The 26,410-nt window shown below is 39.4% G+C and overlaps 1 protein-coding gene across 1 annotated transcript in view; it reads right to left on the reverse strand.

Annotated features, from left to right (window-relative positions):
* Window positions 1-26,410, reverse strand: part of Arhgap18 (Rho GTPase activating protein 18) — a 147,335-nt gene that overhangs the window by 13,817 nt on the left and 107,108 nt on the right. The window contains exons 8-12 of the mRNA XM_059272618.1: window positions 22,151-22,228; window positions 20,251-20,410; window positions 18,629-18,711; window positions 11,969-12,175; window positions 10,070-10,210 (exon numbers count right to left, since the gene is read on the reverse strand). Of these exons, the coding sequence (XP_059128601.1) occupies window positions 10,070-10,210; window positions 11,969-12,175; window positions 18,629-18,711; window positions 20,251-20,410; window positions 22,151-22,228 (669 nt within the window). The remainder of the gene's footprint in view (window positions 1-10,069; window positions 10,211-11,968; window positions 12,176-18,628; window positions 18,712-20,250; window positions 20,411-22,150; window positions 22,229-26,410) is intronic.

The raw sequence follows: 26,410 nt of genomic DNA on the forward strand, positions 1-26,410 counted from the left end.
TGTTCACTGATTCATAGGCTGTAGCTAATGGATTGCCTCTGTGGTCAGGGACTTAGAGCATGATTGGAAAATCTGTGAAAAAGACATCTGGGGAAGAAGAATGTAGGTAGATCTCTCCAAGAGGATGAAGGATGTAAAGATATTTGTAAATGTTCATCATCAAATGTGACTTCAGCAGAGGAAGAGTTCAATAATTCAGTAGATAAGAGGTCCTACTCTGTAGACAGTCAACCTCTTTCCCCAACCATCCCTGTCATTGTTCAATGGGCCCATGAACAAAATGGCCATGGTGGCAGAGATGGAGGTTATGCATGGGCTCAACAACATTGACTTTAAGACTGACCTGGCTTACTGCTGACTGCCAGATCTGCCAAAAGCAGAGATAAACACTGACCCCCAGATATGACACTATCCCCTGGGGTAGCCAGCCAGTGACCTTGTAGCAGGTTGATTACATTGAACCACTTCCTCCATAGAAAGGATAACACTTTGTCGTTACTGGAGTAGATATTTATTCTGGTTATGGATTTCCTTTCCTGCATTTGTTTCTGCCAAAACCACCATCCATGGACTTACAGAATGTCTTATCCACTGTCATGGTATTCCATACATTATCTACTTCTGACCAAGGAATTCACTTCATAGCCAGAGAAGTGTGACAGTGGGCCCATGATCAGGGAATCCACTGGTTTTACCATATTTCCCACCATCCTGAAGCAGCTGGCCTAATAAAAAGAAAGAATGGCCTTTTGAAGACACAGTTACAGTGCCAATTAGGTGGCAGCAGCCTGGAGGGCTGAAGTAGCATTCTCTAGAAGGTAGTATATGCTTTGAATCAGTGTCCAGTACATCATATGGTTTCTCCCATAGTCAGGATCCAGGGGGCCAAGAATCAAGGAGTGTAAAAGGGAACCGTTCCACTTACTATTACACTTAGTAACCCACTAGGAAAAATTTGGCTTCCTGTTGCCATGACCTTAAGTTCTGCTGGCCTAGAAGTTTTGGTTCCAGAGGAGGGAGTATTCCTGCCAGGAGACACACAGATATTTCATTGAACTAGAAGGTCAGACTTCCCCCTGACCGTTACAGGTTTCTGAATCCCTTAAGCTCAACAAGCTAAAAAAAGGAATAACAGCTTTAAGGGGGGTGATTGAACTAGATTACCAAGGGGGAATTATATTGCTTCTCCACAATGGAGATAAGAAAGATTATATCTGAGTGCAGGAGATCCTTTATGGCATCTCGTGGTGCTACCATGTCCTGTAATTAAAATTTAAGCAGGATGACAAAGGGCATAGTTCCTTCAGGAATGAAGGTATGAGTCACTCCTCCAGCAACAGGGCCAAGACCTGATGAGATGCTTGCCGAGGGTGGAGGAAACACAAAATGGGTAGTAGAGGAAGGCTGTTATAAATACCAGCTAAGGCCATAGGACCAGTTGCAGAAATGAAGATACCTGACAGAAGTGTTTCTGTTATATTTCGTTAAGAATGTGTTTATATAGATATTTGTGTTTTCTTTTCTCTATTTCTTTATCACATAGTACAACATCAGTTAAGAGAATATCAGGGGTTGTCATAATTAATTTTGAGATACTAAAAGAATGTCTCTCAAGGGACATAATCACCTATTGTATATTTATAATGCATTTGCAGTTGTACAAGGGATAGTTATATCATGTTAGGTGTAATTATGACCTGGTAAAAATATTTAATGTGTTGGCAATTGCATGTAGGATGGTTATATCATGTTGGGCATAATTATGACCTGATTATTTTTTTTCATTTAGAAAGTAAACATGAAATAAGAGATATGATTGTGTGTTGACAGGGGGTGGGACTTGTGGTGGCTATTCTTGGTTGTAATCTTGATTACATCTGGCATTAACTAAAACCCCAATGGTTGGGCATACCTGTGAAGAATTTTTTTTTCTTAATTGAGTCACTTAAAGTGGGAAGATCCAATTTTAACCCAGATATTTTGAGGTGGGAAGATCCACCCTTAACCTGGGCCACAACTTCTGCTAGCAGCCTATACAAAGGACATGGGAAAAGGAAACCTGCTCTCTTTCCCTGCTTGCTCTTACTCCCACTCTTGCCAATAAGTCTATTACTTCACTGACATTAGAGTGTACTTCTTCGGTACTCAAGCATACACTGAATATCAGCTGAGAAATTTGGCCTTGTAGACTGAACAACTACTGGATTCTTGAGCCTTCTGTTGGTAGACAGTCATTGTTGGATTAGCTGGACCACAGCCTGTAAGCCACATTAATAAATCCCCTTTACATATTTACTCTATAAATTCTGTTTCCCTAGAGAATCCTGACTAATACACTGGCTGACAGCTATGATACCATCCAGTACATTGGGGGGCAGTATGCCTATGAATTGAAGTCATATATTGTACAGCAGTCTGAAGTAGATAAAGGACTAACGTGCCATTGAAATTCAGTTCCCAATAAGTTTACAACTTAAAGAACGTTAATTTCCTATGTATACCAAGAACATATACTGTAACAGAAAAATGATCTCAAATAAACCTCACACATGTCATAGATTGAACTAAGGTGTATTTAGAGAAATCTGATTGTAGTTTGGGTTTGGTTAAATAAACCATGATTTTTTTCTTGTGTTTTCTGTCAGGTGTAAACATTACATTCCTTATAGTTTTGCACTCCAGAAATTTAATGTAAGATCACAAGAAGACATTCTTCTTTTCCATTAACACTCATTTGAAGGGAAAGCTAATGCTGTTAATGATACAAAAAAAACCACTCTCTATCATCAAAAGAGCAAATTAGAAATAAAAATTTCTTTAAAAGAAGTCCAGATGTAATACACATTTTAGAAAATTAAATGAGGACATTTTGGCAAAGTATCTCAACTAAAATACATGCTGATTGTGGTGATATTGTGTTTTCCAAAACACTGTGCACGCTAATAAACTTATCTGGGCTCAGAGAACAGAACAGCCACAAGATACAGAGGCCAGAAAATGGTAGCACACATGCCTTTAATCCTATCACTTGGGAGGCAGAGATCCATCCGGATCTCTGTGAGTTTAAAGCCACACTGGAAACAGCCAGGCATGGTGACTCACGCCTTTAATCCCAGGAAGTGAGCCTTTAATCCCAGGAAGTGATGGCAGAAAGCAGAAAGGTATATAAGGCATGAAAACCAGAAACTAGAGCTTTTGGACTAGTTAAGCTTTAAGGCAGCAGTTCAGCTGAGATCCATTCGGATGAGGACACAGAGGCTTCCAGTCTGAGGAAACAGGATCAGCTGAGGAACTGGCGAGGTGAGGAAACTGTGGCTTGTTCTGCTTCTCTGATCTTCCAGCATTCACCCCAATACCTGGCACCAGGTTTGTTTTTATTAATAAGAACTTTTAAGATTCCTGCTACATGCTGATCATCTTAGTGTGAACTACCAATACTAGGAGGTGGCCATGTAAAAAGATCTTCTATTGTCTTAAACAATGCTCCAAATGTTGTCTTTGTTATCATGATGCCTTAAACTTTAATCTGACTCATAGATTCGGAAGTTAAGGGCCCTAATAATTTACAGATGTTGATAAGCATTTAATTTACATTGAAGTTAAGTCCTAATGTTTTTCTTTCTTTACATATTTTTATGCTCTATTTAAGATCAGAGTGAATCATACCATGAGAGAAGATTGTGTGACATGGTTTGATTTGATTTTCCACATGTGTCTCTGAGTTAAGCCAGAGCCTGTTGTCCAGACCTAAAAAGTGGGCACTGGAACCAATACCTGTGATGATGCTATGGGTAAAAGCCTCAGAATGGAACTCCAGGTAAGTGTCAAGGAAAGCTGAGGCTCGTGCCCAAATCTGCACAAACCACCAAGCCTTGTGTGCTACTCAGTCAACTCCAGCAATCTCTGGCCTGAGTTCCTAAACCCAAAACCCTTATAAGATTATTGTGGGCTTTTAGCAAAATCACATAACCGTTCCAAAACCCAAGCTCTACTTTAGTGCCTGAAGCTAGATTATCCAGAGTGAACGTTTAAGTTGAGGACACTATGAGAACTTTTGTTTCCTAAGCCAGTGAGACCAAAGTGGGGAGTAGCACTGGGGATCGCCTACTCTCACAGCCCACACAGACTCATAAAAGTCCAGCTTCCTTCTAGGAGGCGAGCAGGGACAGCAGAGGGAAGATCATGTAAATCAAAGCCTACACTGGAAATGAAGCCTGGGAGCTTCAGCAATTTGTCACTAAGTGATCATCAAAGCTGCCCCTACATCCTCATTAGACAGAGGCCATCCGAGGTAATTATGGGTGAAATGATGGGATGTCTGTGATTAGCATAAAAAGGCTAAAAGGAAAAAAAAGTGTGTGGAACAGGTTGGAAGAAGAACAAAGTAAGAGGATTTGATGTTGGGGCTCATATGCTCTTGTTTCTACTTTTTCAGTATTGGAAAAGATACATATTTTGGGGTACAGTGCTGTAGTACACCATTTGCCTAAGTAGAAACCTCAGTTCTCTCTCCCCCAAATCCGCAATACAATTAAATATATAGGTGTGCATACATCAAAACTGGTCACATGGCGAGAGCAAGATCCCAACAAGTTAAATACTATCAGAAAATAACTATTTTTAATGGTCTACAATTTTGTTATTGTTTCCTCTTGTTATAATTAATGGACAAAACTTAATAGTATTTAGGGACATTCACATTCATACCAAATAATTAATTTGCTGTAGTCATTAAAACATTTGTCTTATTAGGTAAATTGGAGTATTTATCTTACAACTGGGATCAAAGTACTCATTTATCTAGTCAAGCGTATCTTAATAATATAAATGCCTGCCTTTGTCTACTTAACTTTAATAGCATGCATAGTATCTTAAAATTGGTTTCTCATTCTCCAATCCCCAGCTATCTGGCTGTATCATCAGGTTACTGACAATGCTCTAGAGGCAGTCACCACTGGCTTACAAAGGCAAACACCTTTATTGAGCAAGTCTTCCCTTCTCTGCAGTATTTGTGTTTCTAACTCAGCACTAACTAATTTTGCCCTTCTTCCATGAGATTATAAGACAATATATATTTGTGCATGTGTTTCTCTTAATTCTATCAACTCTTTTACCATCTCAGTGGGTCACTGTGAAAATACTGGCATGCCTTGGATTTGTCTTTCTATTTTCTTACCGTCAAGTCTTTCTTGAGTTATACAAGCATTCCGTTGCCTCAAGTATAACTTCTAGGCTAATTCCAAAGATGCATCTGAAGCCCTGAGTGATGCTCTAAGTCCACCCCACCCCTGCATAGGCAAGTTTCACAAACAAAATTCAATGTCATTCTATATTCATTTTTCTATATTCCTAACATTTAACCAATATACACATTTTGTGACTCCTGCTGGCTCTTTTTTTCTTTCCTTTTCCAATTGGACCTTGCCTTCAACCATTTTAAAAACTATCTGGAAGTCATTTTATTCCATCAGCAACAGAGACTCAGAGCCAACATAATAAAGAATGAGTTTTGGTATATATTCTTCTTAGAGGTTATAATCTGTGTGAATATTGAGAAAAACAATAAGAATTGAGGGATTTTAAAGTCATAGTTGGTCTTCAATTCCAACTCCATTTTTTTTTCTTTTTGAGAAGCTTAAAATTGCTGTTCTGTCCACTGTTCTGTCCTTTTTGTTATCTGAGAAAAATAAGACAATATACTCTAACTAGGCAAACAGGGTTTTTAAATGAGATACTGCTTGTAAAATCTTTAGCAATGTGCCTTGACTCAGGCAGACATTTACAAAATTCAGAGGTTGGGGAATTTAGCTCAGGGGTAGAGTGTTAAAGCTCTGGGCTCAGTTCCCAGCATTAGGAAAAAAATCCTAATTCTCATTCCTCACAAGTCTTGTTTTCTACTAATCACTGGTTTGTCACTTATTATTTTCCTTTTTTTTTATTACTTCATGATATAAAACTTTCATATCATGCACATTTTATACTTTATGATATAAATATACCATGATATATCTTCTAACTAGACACCTCTTTATGATTAGACTATTTTCAAATGTCACTAGAGAAAATGTGAACGAATGTGCAACAAAGAGCTGGTGAATGGTAAAGAGCATGTTCTGCTCTTCTAGAGGACCAGAGTTCCGTTCCCAGCACCCACATGGGAGTGGTTATGATCACTTGCAACTCCAGTTCCAGGAGATCCAACCCCCTCTTCTGGCCTACACAGGCACTTACACACACACACACACACACACACACACACACACACACACACACACAATTTTAAAAATTAAAAGAAAGAAAGTCCAATAAGGAGCATAATTTTCAGGTGGTTGCCACTTGTCAACAAATGTTCTTTAAATAGTGCCTTCTAATATACGTAGTCTCGTCAAGCACCATGTCACTCAGTGGCTTCTAACAAAACTCGCTGACTGCCTCTCTGGCTGGTCAATACATCCTGATTTGCCCTTCAAATTGAATTAAACATCTGCCCTTACCTTTACATGTCTACCAGACATCCCATACTAAAAGGGTCCCAAATTGAAATTATGATCTTCCCTATCATTCCAACTTTTCATATCTTAAATTTTGGATCAGTCATTCTTTTACCTTTTCTTTCATTCCTTTACAACTTACATCATTTGCCAGTAAGAGAGCCAAATGACTCTAACTTTAAAATATGTCTTTATTTTTAAAAGTTACTAAAAAAAATAACTTTAAAATATATCAACGACTCCTCCACTGATACTTTGGTCTGAGCCTTGGTTATAAGGACCTTCTACTACTTTTAAATACCACTCATCCTAAAACATCCTACAGATTTCGTACAATGACCTCATTTTGTTGGGTTAAATTCAAATTCCAAGGCTCTATGCGATTTCCTCCCACTGCCCTTCTGACCTCATTTCATCAACCCTGCTGTCAAGCTGGCTTTCCTCCAGCACATTCACACCTTGCTAGTGTTCAAATACCCCAACCAACCTCTTGCCTTAAGGCTTGGTAGACTATGCCCTCTGCCCTGTATGAGCTTCCTGAGACAGACACAGAGTGCAATCTTACATCTTCCTTCATACCTGTTACAATGAATAACACCCAAGCTAGCTAGGTTAATGTGGCAAGAGGCTCCTCTCCAAATTATTGTTTTATTCTTTTTTATAATTTTTTAAAAGATATTTTTAAGCCAGGTGTGGTGGCACATGTCTTTAATCCCATTTCTAGGGAGGTAGAGGCAGGCGGATGTCTGTGTGTTCCAAGCCAACCTAGTTTGCATAGGGAATTGTCAGTACAGCTGGGGCTTCACAGTGAGACTCCATTCTTAGTTCCCTATTCCTGTTTACTTTTGTATCTGAAGAAAACTGAAACGGTTATTTTTTGCTAAATGATAATCAGCGTAAATGGTTGTCCCAGGTACCGTGGGTAGAAGAGAATTTAGAGGTAAGATGAAAATATGATACATGTATTCATCAAGAAAATTGCTCCAGGTAAGATGGTAAATTCAATGAGATAAACATTTTGATTCCTATATTCGCAACATTTTATATTAACACTAAAGAGAGGACTGCTGGTGATCTAGCTCTAGCTGCATAGTAGGAAATGTGTTTAGCATGGACAACCACTGCCCAAGTACTGTATGTAAGCTGGGCATGGTAGTGTTTATCTGCAATCTAGCTCTAAGGGATGGAGCAGGATGATCAAAAGTTCAAGGTTATCTTCTGCTAGTTGTGAGATTCGGGCCATGGTGCACCACAGTTGGGCCTCCTGGATGATCACCTATTTATAGTCTCGTCTCATCTCTCTCTCTCTCTCTCTCCCCCTCTCCCTCTTTCCCTCCCTCCCTCCCTCCTTCCTATATAAATACACACACATATATTTAAAGCATTGCACATACCACATAGCAAAACACTATGTAATCTACTTATTATATTTATTTTACTTCAATAACGTTAACTTCCATGAGGAGTAGGGATGTCTGTTTATTTTGTCCAATAATGTCTTTCAAATACTAAATACCTAAGAATCCTGTAAGTGATAAGAGCACACTTCTGACAGTGTCCCAGCCCTACCATTTAGGTGCCAGGCTGCACAGTCAGATTATTTGGAGGAAGAATCAAGCAAGTAATTCGACAAAGTACAGGGAAGTGTGGGGTGAGGTGGCTCACACTGCATTCAAAGGGATCAGTGGCAGAGCCAGGCAAGTGCTAAATAGCCCCTGTGGCCCAAGGGACAGGATGTCCCTACCTCCTATTTGTCTCAAAATCTAGGCCAAAGCTTCTGTTTTCCATCTTTTAGTCTTTCCCTTCTAGCAATGGATGGATGCTTTCCTAAGAAAGCGTATATACACAATTGAATTTCATTTTGTACATTTGTTTGATCTTTGTAACTTTTTCCTGTGCCTATGACACTTAATAAAATGATACCACCGGGCGGTGGTGGCGCACGCCTTTAATCCCAGCACTCGGGAGGCAGAGCCAGGCGGATCTCTGTGAGTTCGAGGCCAGCCTGGGCTACCAAGTGAGTTCCAAAAGAGGCACAAAGCTACACAGAGAAACCCTGTCTCAAAAAACCAAAAAAAAAGAAAAAAGAAAAGAAAAGAAAAGAAAAAGAAAATGATACCAACTTGGAAAATAAATCAATTTCTGGGATTAAATTAAAAACTTTCAACCTCAAGGACAAGCTAAACTGGACCCCAACTATGGGGTTGTGACCCTAGAGAATGTCCTCTGCAGGCTACACTTCTTACCTCTAGCACATAGTACTTGTTTTCACAACTAAGTTGGAGTCCCCACTGAAGCCTCTAAATGCCCACTTCCTGCTTCCTAGTCTACAGTATCTCGGGCAGGCTTCCATCATACATCCAAGTTCATCTGAGCTACCTACTTCTGTACAGGGTGAGAAGACAAACCACCCAGCTCTGGGCCTCTTTGATTACCTAATGGAGGATTGAGGTTTAATATCTTGGACCAGCAGCATTTTGTTAAATACCTGGATTATTAGAAAAGAAAGAGGTAATATGCACTCACTTAATCTGAACAGCCGGGATTACAAGCCCAGTCCCCCCTCTTTTACAGTTGTGGTTGAGGTAACAGAGCATTCTAAGTGAAAGAAAAATGGTATGTCACAAATCCTTTCTAGCCCTATGACCAAAATTAAGTTCTTAAAAAAATATAAACAACTTTGATAATTTCCCTTTTTTATATTTTATATCTTTTAAAGATACTGAAAATTGATTTTAAAGATACTTTTTACATCTCTAAGAAAGGATTATTTTTAAGGGAGCTAAAATAAGTTTAAGAGAAAAAAATGTTAATATTATTTTGGTACCCCTGCTAAGCAAGCCAAAGCAGAAAAATTGGACAAAGGCTGACAATTGCATTTTCATGGTATTCCACAAGATGTCAGCATGTAACTGAGCAACTTCAGTTGGGGTGAGGGGTGTTTTCCCTTCAGTAGAACAATAGAAGGCCTTCCCATCGTTCCGAGATCTGCCGCCAGAGCTTTGTTAACTCAATTCATAAATATATTTTCATGCATATTTCATTATTGTAAACATGGTTCTTAATATATGCTTACTGCAGTTTGCAAATAATGGATTTTTTATCTTAATTTTCTTCTCTACAACATAAGATAAAATTCTTCTGACTAAATTACAAACCTTAAATACTTACGGGGGTCTAAGGTCGATCTTTAGTCCAAAAATATCCCCAGCCCAGTCAAGTATCTGGGTGAATCCTTATGAAGGAGGTTAGTGGAGTACAGAGGAATTTCACTCCCTATATATCATGAAATCAGTGGGCATGTAGAGTATGCAAAAGGATGGTGTGTGTGCATGCACATGCTTGCGTGCGAGCGAGCAAGCACAGGCAACAGTCTTCTCTTGACATATTTCCTTGTTCACCATTACTAAACCACATGCTGAGTCCCAACACCTGACCAACTTTCAATATTGATCATCAGAAGAAAAGGAACTGGTATCTTTCACTAATGAGTATTACCAAAGCCCAATAATTGGGAGGAAGTCATCTAGTGGGATTTTTTAAATCACAGTAACAATAGACCTTCAAAATTGTCTTACGTCATTTGTAGGTTTATCTTGCTTTTCATGTTTTTCCCGGTCATAAGCCATTTTCTTCAGCAATTTCTTCATGGCTCTCTTTTCCTTTTTTTGGTTTTCAGTATTTTGCTTTCTCACTTGGTTTACGATAAACTTTGGAATCTACGGAGAAAAGAAATTCAGTTTGAGGAAGAAAAAGACATAATAGATATGGCACCATTTTAAACTAAATACTTCTTTTTCGTTTTTAATTTCAAGAGGAATCAAGGTTCTGTTTCTCAAGACTAAGCCATTTAAATGTGCCATCCATTAACTCTGCAAAAAAGAAATGAACCATGCCCTTACTGAGACCAGGAGCAGGGCATCCACTTGGTGTAATTTACCACCCACAGCGCAAGGGTGCCAAAGGGACTTTGTGAAGTCAAGGACATACTAGCCACTTCCATGCCATGGATGTCAACACAGAAGATTCCCTGAGGAGACCCTTGTGGAGGCCATCACCTCCACAGTTGTTGTCCCCTTGGCAACCAGATCTCTCCAGCTCCGGTAAGCTAACCTACAGGTCCCTTCCAATAATCCAGATAGCCTCTGCTGTCAGATAAGAAAAAAGCTCACCCATCAACAAAAGGCAACAACAACTGGCTAGCAGCACTCCTAAAGATATACTATGCTTCTAAAGACAAGGAAAAACTGATCCTTAGAAATTATGTTAAGAACAAAATCTTTTAGGCAATTAAAATATTAAACTATAGAATAATGTGGCTCTTAAGAGAGGCAGACATGATAACTGAGCATTACTTTACATATATTTGAAATACCCTATATCACTTGCCTTTGGATAGAATATAAAAAAGCCTTGAGAGTCTAGGAAGCATCATTTTTGTATTTTTTAAAAAAATATTGGGATTAGGAGAGGCTCACATTAAGGTTTAAAATAGTTAATATTATAATTTGGCTTGGAATTTCTTTAGTTCATTTTTCTAAATGCTTGTAAAAAGGACTCTCTCGGGGGAAAAAAATATAAATTCCATTGAAAAATGAGACTATAATCAACTAAACCTCTCATCAACATCCATGTTGATTATCTGTCAAAACTTAAGATTACCGTGAAAGTAAAACAGGAAACCACATTCAAGACCTCGGCAAGTGCAGAGGAGTGCAGAATGTGTATGTCCCTTTAAATAACAGTTCTTTGGAAAATAAGGGAATTATGAAGCAAGGACAGCATGAGCTCTTTAAAACGCGACAGCCTGCACACCCAGCAAAGGGGAAATGGCACTGATGGAACTACCTAAGAAGTACCTGTCACAGGGCATGCTTTCTTGACCTAATTTTATGATTTTAAAATAGACATTCACAAGGCCCTCCTTACCTCTCTGAATGAAATGCCTTTTAATACCTCCTCACTCACACATGGTCATGGTAATTTGATAAGGTTGCCAGCCAACATGGAGTGTATTTTTAAGTCATTGAGAAAAAAAAAGCACATTGCTTTTAAATATCAACTTTATAAAAGTTATTTTCATGATTACTATGAACAATTATGCTGGGAAATTACATGGCCATTATTGCAGTTTTAAAACAAATACCACATGTTTTTCTTATATGCAGAACCTAGATCTAAAATTTAGTCTATGTATAAGCGTGTGTGTACATGTCCGTGTGTATTAGAAAAGGAATAATGAGAGAAGGAAGAGATCTTACAGTATAGGAGAAAGGAGGATTATGGAATACATACAATAAAAAGATTAAAAGAGAGCCCCAACTGGAGGGAGAAAAGAGAACCTGCCAGAAGAAATTAAGGGAAGGCATGTATTAAAAAAAAAGTATAATGACAAATATATATGAAGATGTCACTATGAAACTCAAGACTTTGTTCATTGACCTAAAAAAAAAAATCAGTTAAAAACATATACTTACTGTCCATAGAAGTTTCTGGTTCTTAATCAGTAAGTGCATGACATTTGCCGTCCCAGCGGCCATTTCAAATTCTCGCTGTTCACTGGACTTCAGACCCAGTGTATGGCACATGAAGAGATTCGGGGCCATGACCATTGCTACATTCACAACAGTCATTTTATTCTTCTCTTTATTATCAATGACTCGTTGCAGAAATTCAAGCAAGGCCTAGAACAAAAAAAATGACTGAGATTTCTGTCATACATGGAGATAAGAGATGAAGGCACTGTAGCATATAGGATTTTTAAGTCATTTTTAAAATGATGTTATTTAACTCTAAATGCCTTTCGAAAAAGTCTTATGGAAACCACCTATTACGTAATCTTCCTAAATAGATTCATAATGTAAAAAGAGTTTAAATGGAGTTACCTTGAAGGGGACAATACCCCTACTTAACACCACAGGCTAACAAATGAAAAGCCCAGTGCCAGAGATGGGCTACCTCTTTTGGAGTTGTTGGTCAACAGCTATTTCCATTGTTTTTGATCATCCTTCAGAATTTAACAGTATGACCCTGTGGCTGAAGACACCACATACTTGGCTCACAGAACACAGAGAAATCAAGATAGTCATGATCTCAAAGCTTCATCCCTGCTTGCTAGTTTTCATGGTGCTGGAAGGGGCTATGTATGCTACCAGAAGACAAAGATAAGCATCAATCTCATCCAGTCAGGAACTCTGTGGACTACAATAATGACTAACCCAACAAAACATGCCCACTGGTGCAGTAGTGGTACAAATGTCATGGGAATAACCAACCACTCTCTAATTGGATTTAAACCCTACTCCACAAGAAGGAAATTATACTTGCCACGATAATCTGGGCCAAGAACCTATGCCTACACAGATCATAGACCCTAGGGAAGAACTTACTACTATTATTGTGCTAAGTGGAAATAGTATTAAACCACCTACACTGCTATACCTATAGATCAGTGTCACTCTTAATCCTCATCAGCAGGGCTTATTCTTGAGATGGCAATTGATACAGAGACCCACAACTGGCCAAGGTGCAGAGAAGAAGAGACTACAGAATAGTCAGCCCTAAATTATACATCTCTATCACATGTCTTCCCTCAAGGCTGGAGTATCGTGAGGGAATGGAGGATTGTAAGAGCCAGAGGTGACAGATGAATATAAAGAAACAATGTTTACCAGACACAGTAGTGCAATTGCACTTCTGAAGTCACTGTGGTTGCCACAGAATTAATAAGACCTACACAAGCATAAGCCAGTCTCAACCCCAGCGTGGAGGGAGAAGGAGTGGAGTGTCACATGTCTAACAAAAGAGCTACTCACACTTGACAGCATCTGAGAGAAGTACCTGGTCTACACAAACAGGATTCAATGGTCTTAAAAGAAAAACAAAAAAAGAACATGAAGTTGGGTAGGGAGGGAAATGAGAGTGGATCTGGGAGGAGCTTGGGGGATCAAAATACACTGTAGGAAACTCTCAAAAAATTAATGAAATTGTTAATTATCAAAGAATTAGTAAAAGTATTATTTAAAATAAAAACAGTAAGGAAAGAGAGTTTTTCTTTGATCCATCTCAGCAGGAAAGAAGACGGGCCTTCAGGACTGTCAACATGAGGTCAGTCATCAGAACCTACATGGTGGAGGGAGACAACCAACTCTAGAATTTGTTCTCTGAACTTCATGTGCGTGCCTTGACACACACGCACCTATGTCCATAAACACACAAATCAACAAATGTCAAAAAAAAAAAAAAAAGTTGTCAGGGCTGAGGTGAGCTTAGATGGTAAAGTGCCTGCTAGGCAAGCCTGAAGACCCAAGTTTGAGTCCTAGAACCCATGTAAAAAGTTGGGTTAGATAGTATGTATCTGAAGAGGCAGAAATGGGCTTATTCCCCAACCTGCCCAGCCTAAATCCAGTCATCCCAGTGTTAGTGAGAGACCCCTCTCTCAAAGAACAAGATAGTTGGTTCCTTGGAATGACACCCAAGGTTGGCCTCTGGCCTACACACACACACACACACACACACACACACACACACACACACACACCATAAGCATGCGTGCACACATGCACATGTGAGTTATGCATAACCACCTATCTATAACCAACAGGCCTTGTCAGCAAAGCTCCTCAGAGAGACTGGTAAAGCCCATAATGGTGCTTTGCTTTTCCAAGACCATAGCACTGGGCAGTAAGGCAGAGAGTGCATCTGCCATGGCAGAGAAATATGTAGCAATCCAGGCCTCTAAACGTACAAGAACCACAGAGCACTGAAAAGTAGTTTAAAATAATATATAAATATTTATGTATTTCAAAAAGTGCTAATCCTTTTACCTCAAGGAAGGAAAAAAGGAGGGAGGAAGGGAGAGAGGAAGGGAGGGAGGGAGGGAGGGAAGGAGAGAAGGAGGGAGAGAAGGAGGGAGAGAAGGAGGTAAAGGAAAGGGAAGGATCTAAAATGAAAAGGGGGAAGAAATCTTTGAGAAATTACATTCTACCTTAGTTTCATTCTCACTAGGGGACTCCATAGCCTGCTGGCCCAAAACCTTAACAAAATGAGCTTTCTTATGAAAAAGGGAAAAAAAAAAAAAAGAGCTACCAAGAAATACCAAAGAAAAGAGAGGTTTTTAAAAACTGAGGGAATGAATGAACTGGAATTTTGAAGACTAGGTCTTACTCGGCACCAACGTTCCCAATCCCAGTTCTACCACACACTCTGAGCTGTCGGGCCCCCAAAGCCACCAGCAGCTGAGTTACCCTTCTCTGACAAGGCCTATGGTTCTTTTACCTTTTTTTTTTCCAGTTGATTTTCTCAAGAATAACACTAACTACATGTGTGTTCAATGTTCTCCATGAATGAGGCAGCATAGTGGACATTTTAGAGAGCATCCTTTTAATCCTCACGAGAGGCTGACATTATATCTACCCGAGTTTGCAGATGAGGAAGTGATGTCTTACAGAGCCTTACGGGAGGGCACACAACCAGCAGATGCTGTGGATGGAAGTTAATCCCAGGTCTCTGTGGCTTTATCATATTTTCATAGTCAGCCTAAGATCCCTACCTGAAGAAGTCAAAATAAATAGGCTAGACCCAAATGGAAGGAACAAAGCCAAATAAAACTGGCCTTTTTAATAAGATTTCAGGGCAGAAACAAAAACAAAAATGCAAAAAAAAAGTCTCTAGTGCTAACAGGTTGATCTTATATCAGGTTTAGTTGCAATACAGACCTCAGACATCTGTAGCAAACTAAAGGCTTAATATCTAACAGCAAAATTTATGTATCTAATATCTGGTACAGTGCTTGGAAAGCTAAATTGTAATCCAAGCATTGTGCTGCATTGAAGCAACATGTTCACAAATGAGGACAAAAGATTAATTGAAGTTTAGGAAAAAATATTTAATTTTGTTCCACAGAGACCAGAATGGTTTCTCGGGGACCAGTGTATCTCTTTCTTTATGAGCATAAATTACAGAGATTAGATAATTATTTTAATTGTGGTGAGCATATGCAATAAGAGTGTTCACAATATTGCCAGAGGAATGCCAGAGAGAAAAAGGAGGGAGAGGAAAAGGGAGGGGAAGAGATGGAGGGGAGGAAAGAGAGGGTAAGTTTGTAAGATGCTGGCTCAGCCCTTGACAAAGCTACACTGAGGAATGGACCATTTTAAGCAGCTATGAACCACACAAAGAGCCTGGTGTGAGAAGACTGAGTGCTTGTAAACACTGAGGCCAGGACAGTAGTTACTTGTTAGCTATGAGAGTCATTGGTATCTGTTTTCAATGCCTCTGTAAAAATGTGTCCCTATGTAAAATGGAAACACAACTCTCCTAGTCTTCAAGGACTGTGACAATATATATAACACAGTTTTAAAATTAAATAATATTAATTGTAAAAGAGAGAGCCAGAGAAATGGCTCAGCCCTGAAAGAGATTTGTTCTTGCAGAGGGCCAGAGTTTGATTCCCAGTACCCATATGGGGGTGGCTCACAATCACCTGTAACTCAAGCCCTCTCCTGGCCTCTACAGGCACTCATATTACGCTGTCCCACACATAAATAAAAATAAACCCCTTTAAAGGGGGGGTGAGAGCTGGTCAGGTAGCTCAGTGGTGAAGAGCAGTTACTGTTCTTGAAAACCAGAGTTCAGTTCCCAGTACCCATGTTGGACAGCTCACAACTGCCTGTAACTCCAGCTCCATGGGAATCTGACACTCTGGACCTTGAAAGTACTATATAGGCATGTGCATGCAGAGAGAGAGAGAGAGAGAGAGAGAGAGAGAGAGAGAGAGAGAGAGAGAGAAGTAACAGAAACAGATTAACATTGCTTCTGAATCATATATTGAATTTTTTTACTGTCTTGTTTTCAAAGGTTTATAATTAACCTCTTCTCACCACATGATAAACTTTCATTTATCTTCAAGGTCAGGGCCTTACTCTGCATATGTGCCAAGGCTGGCCTCAAACTTGCCACCTTCAGTCTTAACCTCCTGTGTGCTGGGAATATAGGTATGCCCTACTATCTTAGTTACTTTTCTATGCCCATGGTAAGAAACCATGACCAAAGCAATTTATAGAAGAGTTAATTTGGGGCTTACAGTTCAGAGGGTGAGTCCATGACCATCATGGCAGGGAGCATGGCATCGGGGAGCAGGCAGCAAGCATGGCATTGAGGCAGTAGCTGAGAGCTTATATCTTGATCCATAAGCAGAAGGCAAAGAACCCTCCAAATCTGCCCTTATTGACACACCCCCTCCAATAAGGCCACACCATCTAATCCTTCCCCAACTGTTCCACCAACTAGCGACCAAGTATTCAAAACAAATGAGCCTATGGAAGACTTCTCATTCAAACCACAATGCCTAGCAACACTAGCTTAAATATTTGCAGCTAAGGAAAATTAACCAGTGTGAAAACAATCCACACCAATCCTAAGAACCTCTAATGATTCTACTACTAAGCGCATTAAACCAGATGAGTGAGTGCTTTACCAAATTGCTTCAGTATAATTATACAAATCAGAACTTGCAGCCCTTAGAGAAGTAACTTAATGTTAACGAATATTTCAGCTGGCCATTGCGACTTATTTCAAACTCTACCACTTCTAACTATAAACACCTGTCATGTCTTCCGGAAATAATGCGTCATACCTGATGATTGCTAGCACTTGCATTTTAAATGTCTGTTGTTTGCTTTATTGTACATGCTCACTAAACAACATTGGGAAAACGTAAGAAAAATGGGAAGAGCTGGGCGGTGGTGGCACATGCCTTTAATCCCAGCACTCGGGAGGCAGAGCCAGGCAGATCTCTATGAGTTTGAGGCCAGCCTGGTCTACAAAGAGAGATCTAGGACAGGCACCAAAACTACATAGAAAAATCCTGCCCCCCCCCCAAAAAAAAAAACGGGAAGAAGGAAACACAGAAGAAGTCCATGTTTTCTATTAATCAATGAACTTTAATCATCTGCTCTTCCAGAAGAACCAGTATTGTGAAAATTGGAAAAGCAAAGCTTAGAACTAGCAGTGGGGGTGCACAGTGGTGGGGTGGGGAATACACCTTAAATTCAAGCCCAGCTAGGGCTGCTTGTCCAGTTACATCTCAAAACCAAAACTGTACCAGGGAGATAGCTCCGAGGGCAAACCACTACCACACAAGCTTGAGAAGTAGAATTTGCATCCTCAGAGCTCACTGAAATGTTAGGTGGGTATTGTAACCCACCGGTAATCCCACACATGGGAGGGAGGTGGAGACTGGAGATCCTGGGAACTTGCTAGATTAGCTGAATCAGAAAGCTCTAGGTTCTGTTAAGATACCACTCGTCTCAAGCCTAGAGCTGTTTAGGGCTCTTGCCACTGCTACAGAGGACCTGTTGGCAACACAAATGTCAGATGGCTTGGGACCATCTATCACTCTAACTCCAGGAGATCGAGTGCTCTCTACTGGCCTCTGTAAGCACTGTAGGCAGTCTTAAGCACAAACCAGCACATAGGTACACACATACACAAAATTAAAGCTAAATAAGTATTTGTTTTTAAAGAGAGACCCTGCCTCAATATATGAGGCAGAATGCAAACAAGGAAGACACCACATGTTTACCTTTGGACACTACACACATTTAGATACACACATACAACTGTACAAATATGTATGCACACACACGTGCATACACAAGAACACTCTCTTTCAAAGAGACACAGATGCTACAAAACAACCTAGGGGCTAGAGAGGTGACTTAGTGGTTAACAGCATTTGTTATTGTTGCAGAAGACCATCATTCAATGCCCAACATCCACATGGGGAGACTCAAAAGACTCAAAAAACTCAAGCTCCAAGGGGTCTGGTGCCCTCTTCTGGCTACCATGGGTACTTGCACAAACATGGTGCACATACATAGAAGCAGGCATGCAGATACATAAATAAAATAAATAAACCCTCTTTAAAACCCTTGGTGATATTAATAAAATTAGCAACCTAGTAAACTAAGGAAAGGTAAAAGGCTGCTTCTCACTATCTGTCTTTAAAAGCACTCTTTCCCATTTTAGATGTACGTGGTTGTTTCCAAAACAAGCATCATACTGTTTTTCCACAAATAATGAAAAATTACTCTGCATCGTTCTCAGGGATATTTAGTGTAAATTAACCAGCTGACCTTCAGTGTGTCTCTGTTTGCATCAGGTAGAAGGATGACAAGGAGGTTCAAAGCCTGCAACTGTTGCTTTTTGGTTGGAAGATCTGTAGATAAATGAGAGAAATCTGAAAATTTTCGGGAACACTCTCTTTTCTCATTTTTAAAGAAAAAAAAAGTAATTTGGTGTAACCATTACAGTGAAATGTAAGACATGGTGACTGGGCAGCCAGCCTCACAGAGGGGGTTGGAGATCAGGAGAAGCAGCTGCTCAGAGCACCCTTGGTCCTAGGATGCGAACTTCCAGCTGGGATCACACAACAAGTGGCAGTATGTCTGCAGACACACAACAGTGATTTGAAAATCATTCTAACTTCCACACGGTTATTCTCCTCCAATGGAGACACGGAGAAGACTGGACTGTCCAGGATATGCCACCAAGGGTAGGGTGCTTCCTTAACACTGAAGTTCGTCTCTTTTAATGTCAAGGGAACAAAATATAAGGGGAGAGCCCTGACAGGCATAGAAAAAGATGGAGCCTGGAATATAACAGGTGTCCAATAAATGCTTATGGCATGGATGAGGAACCAATCAGCAAGTGAAGCTTCCAAGAGATATTCATTATTATTATTATTATTATCATTAGCATCTAATATTCCCAGAGATTTAGAGCACTGCTTTACCAGCTTGGAACAAATTTGATCCATATCCAGGAAATGTATTCAAAATAATGCAACTGAATCATTACAAATATTTTAAACATAAGATGCTTTTTTGTTGTTTAGAGGAGATATTTTAAGTAGTGGTTCTTATCTTTATGGATTTTAAAAGAAAAAAATGTTATGACACACGATAACTTAGGCATTCACCCCAAAATTGCACACCTAAAGAATAGTACACAACCGTGCAAAAGGGATGATACCTCTCTGTCATTATTAATAATGCACTCATTCATTCATAAGTGTTCCAGTTTGGAAAATGAAGATATGATTACTTGAGCATCATTACAGTACTGTTTCCTTTCCTGATGGCCCCTAGGAGTAAATGGAATAATCGTAGCAGTATATAAACTTTGTAAAGATCTCTGTGTTCCCTGGAAAGGAATCAAGAGTAATTACTTAGCTTAATTTGGAGTTTTCCAGAACCACAAAATGGCAACAAATCAGAATCCTGTGGCCCTCTATCAATGAGGCAGCAAAGCACTAGGGATTCATTTCCCTACACAATTCCAGGATTTAAGTTTTTAGGAAATGGTCATAGATACCATGATATCGCCTTGTGCTCTTAAAACTGGTAATTCACAGCTTCTCCAGTGTATGCCACTTTCAACACTTGGCAAGAAAACTGCATCAGAGATCTATGTGACTCACATAATTAAGGGAGAAACTTGAAGTTTCCAGGCTTTAACTCTAGATGTATTATGTCCTTAAAGGCCATGCACCTAATCTGCACCTGAAGAGAACATTCTGGTATGCTTATTTATGGAAGGAAAGTGGTGTGTGGCATTTGAGCAACCCTTGCCATCTGTGAAACAACACATCTAGCCAAAGACATCTGCTCATGTGCCCTAGGATGCCAATGGTCACTGGGCCAATAAGTGTGAGTGGCACCCACTCCCAGGCTAATTGCAGATGGAAACCACTTACTCTGGACAGCCTGGAAGGCTTTGAGATACTCCACACTCAGCAGTGGCTGGGGCAGCTCTCTGAGAAAGAGCTTCAGCAGGCTGGCTGCATCATGCTGTTTGACACTTTCCCAGTTAAAAGTCCCTTCATAAAACTTCGCTTCTAGTTCTTGGCAAAGATTCTGAATGGCACAAGGGGAGAAAGAAATTAGCAGGAAGCACATTTGTTTCCCTACTGAGAGTATGATATGTTTTCTACCTTAGAAGAATTGTAATCTGTAAAGTGTCAAGTAGTAAAAGCCAACATTTCTCTGTTTCTCAGAAAAATGCCATCCCCAACCTTGACTGGCCTTTACGTGGAGAAATTACGCCCAAGGTTAAGAAAAAAGTTTAAACATCTTCACACACTTTAATTAGCAAAGGTTTAATTAAAAGATTGATTAAAATCACTTTTCCCTGGGCATGTCACCTAGACCCTACAATTTGTCATTATATTAAAACAGACCATTTAAAATTCAACATGATGTTTTTGAGCTGTTTAGAGGTATATTACATAACAAAACACATAAATCCATCCCTGGGCAAGCAAAAGGTTACCTCTGATTTGTTACCTCTGGGAAATGCAAAAACCAAATCCTATAGATAAGATGTCAATATATATATATAAATATATATATAAATATATATATAAATATATATATATATTTATATATATATATATATATATATATATATATATATATATATTACCTTCACTACACTACCATCCTGCTGCTAGCCTGGGTTAACATTTGGAGTCCATGTAGAATCAAGATACTGAGGTCATTCATTTCAAACACTCGGTGAGATGGGCCAACCCAACAACTCCTACTATTCCTACTACTCCTAACTACTACTCAATCAAGTTAGTTTCATAAGTACTATTTTTCTGGATTCATTTTTAATGTAACATAAGCCCTATTCTGTCAAAAATCCTTTTCAGTTTCTATTACTGGAATCACTTTCCCAAAGGATGGTTTTGGCTTATACTTCTTTGTTTGATTTCTTTTGCTATGGTGCTGGGGATGGAACCCTGTACCCTGCTGTGTGCTAGGAAAGTGTTCCACAACTGAGCTACACCCTCTGTTGTTCTTCTGCTCAAAGAGTGAATTGATCACATTTTCCCCCAACAAAACCCTCATTTTTTTTTTTTTTTGCACTGTTTTTTTTAATGGGTAAAAGACATGGATGCTACCTCAGAAATTGGGAGTGGAGCAAGGAGAGAAAAAGGAGCAGGAAAGGAGAAAAGATGGAGAGAGAGAGAGAGAGAGAGAGAGAGAGAGAGAGAGAGAGAGAGAGAGAGAGAGAGAGAGAGAAGAGTCTAAAGGAGGGGAAGAGGCAAGAAAGAGGAGCGCAGAAAATTCAGTAGGACAGGGAGATCAAACTTTGGCTCACCATCTTTAAATCCTTTACAAGGGGCTAGCTGCAGCATGACCTGCCCTATGACAACAGGCTGGGTGGACCAGTTGGCACAGTTGAATCCACTTAACTGGCTGTTGAAAGTACACTAGCTGTTCCTTCTGTCAACACTGTGGCTCTTGTCAAGGGCCCCAATCTGCTCCCCACCTGGAGTGCTATGCTCCTGCTCCCTTTAAAACCAAAAATCCTGCCTAAATCTTTCACCCAGCTCCCTACTACCTTTCTGAGTCATGATGTTCTCATTATCATAGGATTATAATTGATATGGGGATTTGAAAAAAAAAAAAAAAGACAGAAGGGGTTTGTAGAGAAACTATAAACTGGATGTTAAGAGGCTTTATTGTTTTATTTTATCTGCTTTGCTAACAAGAATAAGGGGCAGGAGGCTAAGTTGGCCTTTAAAATGCACAAGCATAATTAAACAATGAAATTGTACATTAACAGAACTAAAGGGTTTCGGTTACCTTGATTCTCATGGCAGCTCCCGGTATTCGTAGGAGGCCTTCTGTTTCCAGACCGCCTTCTTCAATTCGAGAAACGAGCTGTGGGTAAACCAACAAACATTCTGACCGTGGTGTTTGTAACAGGTACAGCTTCACATCTGCCCTACCGTATCAGTAAGTGAAAGCTGATTCGGATGCCATGCAGACTGCATTGGATGAGGTTTTGAGTGCTACTGGACCAACAGCTTCAAAACTCTATGTACGAAAACCTGAGCTATAGTTTTGAAAAAGTTCGTCTTACTCTCCTTTGTAAAAGAAATATAGATTTCACACAACAGCTGTGGCTCTCCACGGGATCAGGGAAAAGATGTTCACTGTGTAAAAGCAACTCAGAACATCATTCTGCTCCTCCAGCAGCATGCATTGTGCAATCAAAGAAATGTCATGCAATTCCAGTATTTGCACACTTATATACTGTGTCTAGTCTGTCCCAAGAAACAGTATTTTTATATGAAAGCAATGGTTGCTAATATTCATTTTAAGCTACTGGTGGTAAGCTTAAAGAAGAATGCTTTCAAATAGGGCTTCTAAAGACCAATACTCAATGAATGGGTACATATCTATTTCAATGATTCAACTAAAATAAACTAAAGTGAAAAATGTAGCAGCCATGGGGATGGAGTCATGACTCAGTGGTTAAGAGCATAAACTGCTCTCACAGAGGACCCAAATTCAGATCTCAGCAACTTTGCAGGTGGCTCACAACTGCCTGGAACTCCAGGTGGTCTTTGTGGTCCCCTGTAGTCACATGCACATACCCCCACACAAATACACATAATTTTTTTAATGAGTAAATAACTATTAAAAAACATATCACAAAAATCAGGCAAGTAGAGAATATTACAGAGGCAAACTGTTAAAAGCTGTGAAGACAGGAAGAGTGGTCTGCTCCTTGACAGGGAGCTTCCAGTTGGAAAGCTTGGGTCACACATTCCTTGAGTAGTAGGCGGAGCATGCAGAGAGCAGAGTATCCTCTGATATGTTTAGAGAAATCACTTTCTAGCTCCTCCTTATAAACACAAGGCACTTACTAGCATTAGGTGCTTCTTTTCTGTAGCCCACCCCCCTTTACTCAAAAGTCTTCCACTTTATGAAACCCAGATACGGTCTTTCTGCATCTCCAATCTTAGTTTAATGTTCCCTGCACACCTTGAGGCATAAAATCCTCCAGGCTGCAAAAGAATGTTGTTTTCTTCAGGGAATCCCCTGTTAATGATTAATCAGGCTTCATAGAACACAGAGAGCTTATTGCTTTCCCCTTGCATATAAAAGTGTCTGTTGTGAGAAAGCCTTCTCAGGGAGGTTTGTAGACCTCTGTCTACATGTCCCAAAATCAGATGTACCATAGCATGTGGATCCTAAAAGTGATGGTGATTTTTTCCTTAATGACCTTATCTGTCCTATCCTGTGAATCGATTTTGACCAGGAAATTCATTGATATAGAGGGATTCTGAGAAAATGCCAATAATAGCATCAAATTCTAAGAATACATTACATTATTGGCTGAAGCATCCATCCCTGACCAGTCAAAGATGTACATCAATTTTTAAAATTCAAAATTTTCTTAGACCACATCTTTCAAGTACCACTGTAGAAAAACTCAGAGCAAAAAGAATTAGGAATTATTTGAGATTAGAAGGATGTTATTCAATCAAGTATTTCATGCCAAATTTTAAAATATTCCATGTACAGCCAATTTTCATTTGATTTCCCCTTATAAAATATTTGCATGTCTTATTAAAACATCCATTTAAATGCAGGCTGCTGAAGTCAATTAGATTTTAGCAGTCTACACTTTTCGCTTTCATTAAGTACAGAAGAAAATCCTGGCTTCTAAACAGTTGAATGGGAGTCATTTCTGAATTCTATATTTGAATCTTTTTCTTGTGTTCTCTAATGTTGGATCCCAACATCAAGAGTTACATGTGTGCTGTCTGAAACAATACCATGGTGCTAGCTCCTGTTTCTCACTTGGAAAATAACATATTTTAGCTATATTATTAATTATCTATATTACTAGCTTTTATATTAATAGAAAACATTCTAGCTTTCTTTTAATTTCTAAGACCTCAAATAGAGAAAAATTAACTATACTTCATCATGCTGCTTGAGGAAACTTAGGTATTCTATACTTTATCAGTGATCCATAATATTTCTCAAAATATAAATCATATGTGTGTGTGCATGTATGTGCATGTGTGTGCATGTGTGCATGTATGTGCACCTGCGTGTGCATGTGTGTGTGTGTGTTTATAGTGAAAATGAAATCAGACCCTTTGGCACAACACTGATTTGAATGATTGTCTTGACAAAAAAAGACATTGGATTCACAAATTTGAGCAAAAAATGCACTTTTTCCATAAAGTAAAATGAATATTTTTCTTTACCCAACCCCTTCTAGAAACATGGTTGAACAACATGCCTTGGGGGTGGGGGACAGGGAGAGCAATAAAAGTAAAAAATGGAATTAAGCCGGGTGGTGGTGGCGCACGCCTTTAATCCCAGCACTCGGGAGGCAGAGCCAGGCGGATCTCTGTGAGTTCGAGGCCAGCCTGGGCTACCAAGTGAGTTCCAGGAGAGGCGCAAAGCTACACAGAGAAACCCTGTCTCGAAAAACCAAAAAAAAAAAAAAAAAATGGAATTAACTGATATGAGATAACCTTTGGTTAGTGCCAGACACTTTCCCTTCACATTAAAGATGAACCCTCTAGAGTCTGGAAGTGAATGTTTCTGCAAATCGAGTGTTTCCTTTTTTTCCCCCTTTTACAAAATGGAAGGACAGACAATAGGGCTGTGCATTGGTGATCAAATGATGCTTCTTCCAACATGTCTCCATGGTTTATTTCTTACAACGCAAAGCAGATGCAAACTGGTGAGCGCTTCCAACCCATCAACTCTTTAAAGGCCTTTTGTTTTTAATAGGAACAAAACTGAAATACAAATTCAAGAGAGTAGGTTGCAGGAGTCTCTGGTGTGTTTAAGAGAACAAAACTGAAAAATAACCAATTAAATAAATGGAATCAAAATTTTGGGAAAATTGAAAAAAGTTGTTTTTTTTTTTGTTGTTGTTGTTGTTGTTGTTGTTTTAAGAGATCATGAGTAGTCAGTATTCAGCCTACCAAGGAAGCATCATTGAACTTTAAATGAAGCTAAACTCAACATACTTCCCCATGAGATGATGAACTGTGTGTGCCAACCTGGTTAGTGTTGAGCACCCAATGGGCCAGTCAAACACTAGTCTAGATGCTGCAGTGACGGTATCTTTTTAGAAGTGACTGAGTGTTGAATTGCAGAGTTTAAGCCATGCAAGTCACCATCTGCAATACAGGGAGCCCCATCAGGAGAAGATGCAAAAGCAAAGCCTGAGGGTTGCACAGAAATTGTTCTTCCTCAAGACTGCAGTATCAACTCTTCCCCAAGTTGCTCTCCTGGTGTCCTGTTCCACATATATCAGACTTGCTGGATCCCATAAACTGCATGAACAAAATAATTAAAAAGAACCCTTTCCACATAGATAGATATAGATATAGGTGTAGACAGATATAGAGATATATAGTTAGAGACAGGTACATAGATATAGATTCTATTGATTCTGGAGGAGCTTGACCTAAGGAAGACACTGCAAAGATATGGCTTTACAATGCATCTTTGTATAGTAACTCCATCCTTTTAACACAAGAAAAAAATTGGAATGTGTAGTCTCTATTTGCTTTATCTTAATCAGAATAACTGTTATCGATTATTAATATAGACACAGGTCCAACAGGTGGTGTCAGAACAACTCTATAGAATATTCATCAAGAGACATGTTAGATATAAGTTTGGAGGCAATGACAAGAAAGAGGAGTGAGGCCCCCACAGCAAGTGGCTAACAAGGGTAGTAACTGATTTGGAACAGCACAGTGAGTACCAAATAGACTGAGCCTTAGGACCGGCTGAGTCAGTCAACTGAAAAACGATCTCCACTGTCCTGAGAAATTATGGAAACTGATACGCCAAGGCTGTTGCAAAGGATCTATTGGGTAGTCCATGGCTGTCCGGCCTGTCTTCCTTATTGTGTTTTCTTAGGCTTTATCAAATGTAATCTATTCTTCTGCACAACGATGGCTCAGAGGTTGAGCTGAAATTTTTTTTATTGCTACACATAATCCCCTTATGAATAATTGAGTGTTGACTACACAAGCAACTTGATAGTTTAGCAATCATTTTCTAATTCTACTT

The sequence above is a fragment of the Peromyscus eremicus genome, chromosome 8b, assembly GCF_949786415.1.
Source record: "Peromyscus eremicus chromosome 8b, PerEre_H2_v1, whole genome shotgun sequence".
NCBI classification, from domain to species: Eukaryota; Metazoa; Chordata; class Mammalia; order Rodentia; family Cricetidae; genus Peromyscus; species Peromyscus eremicus.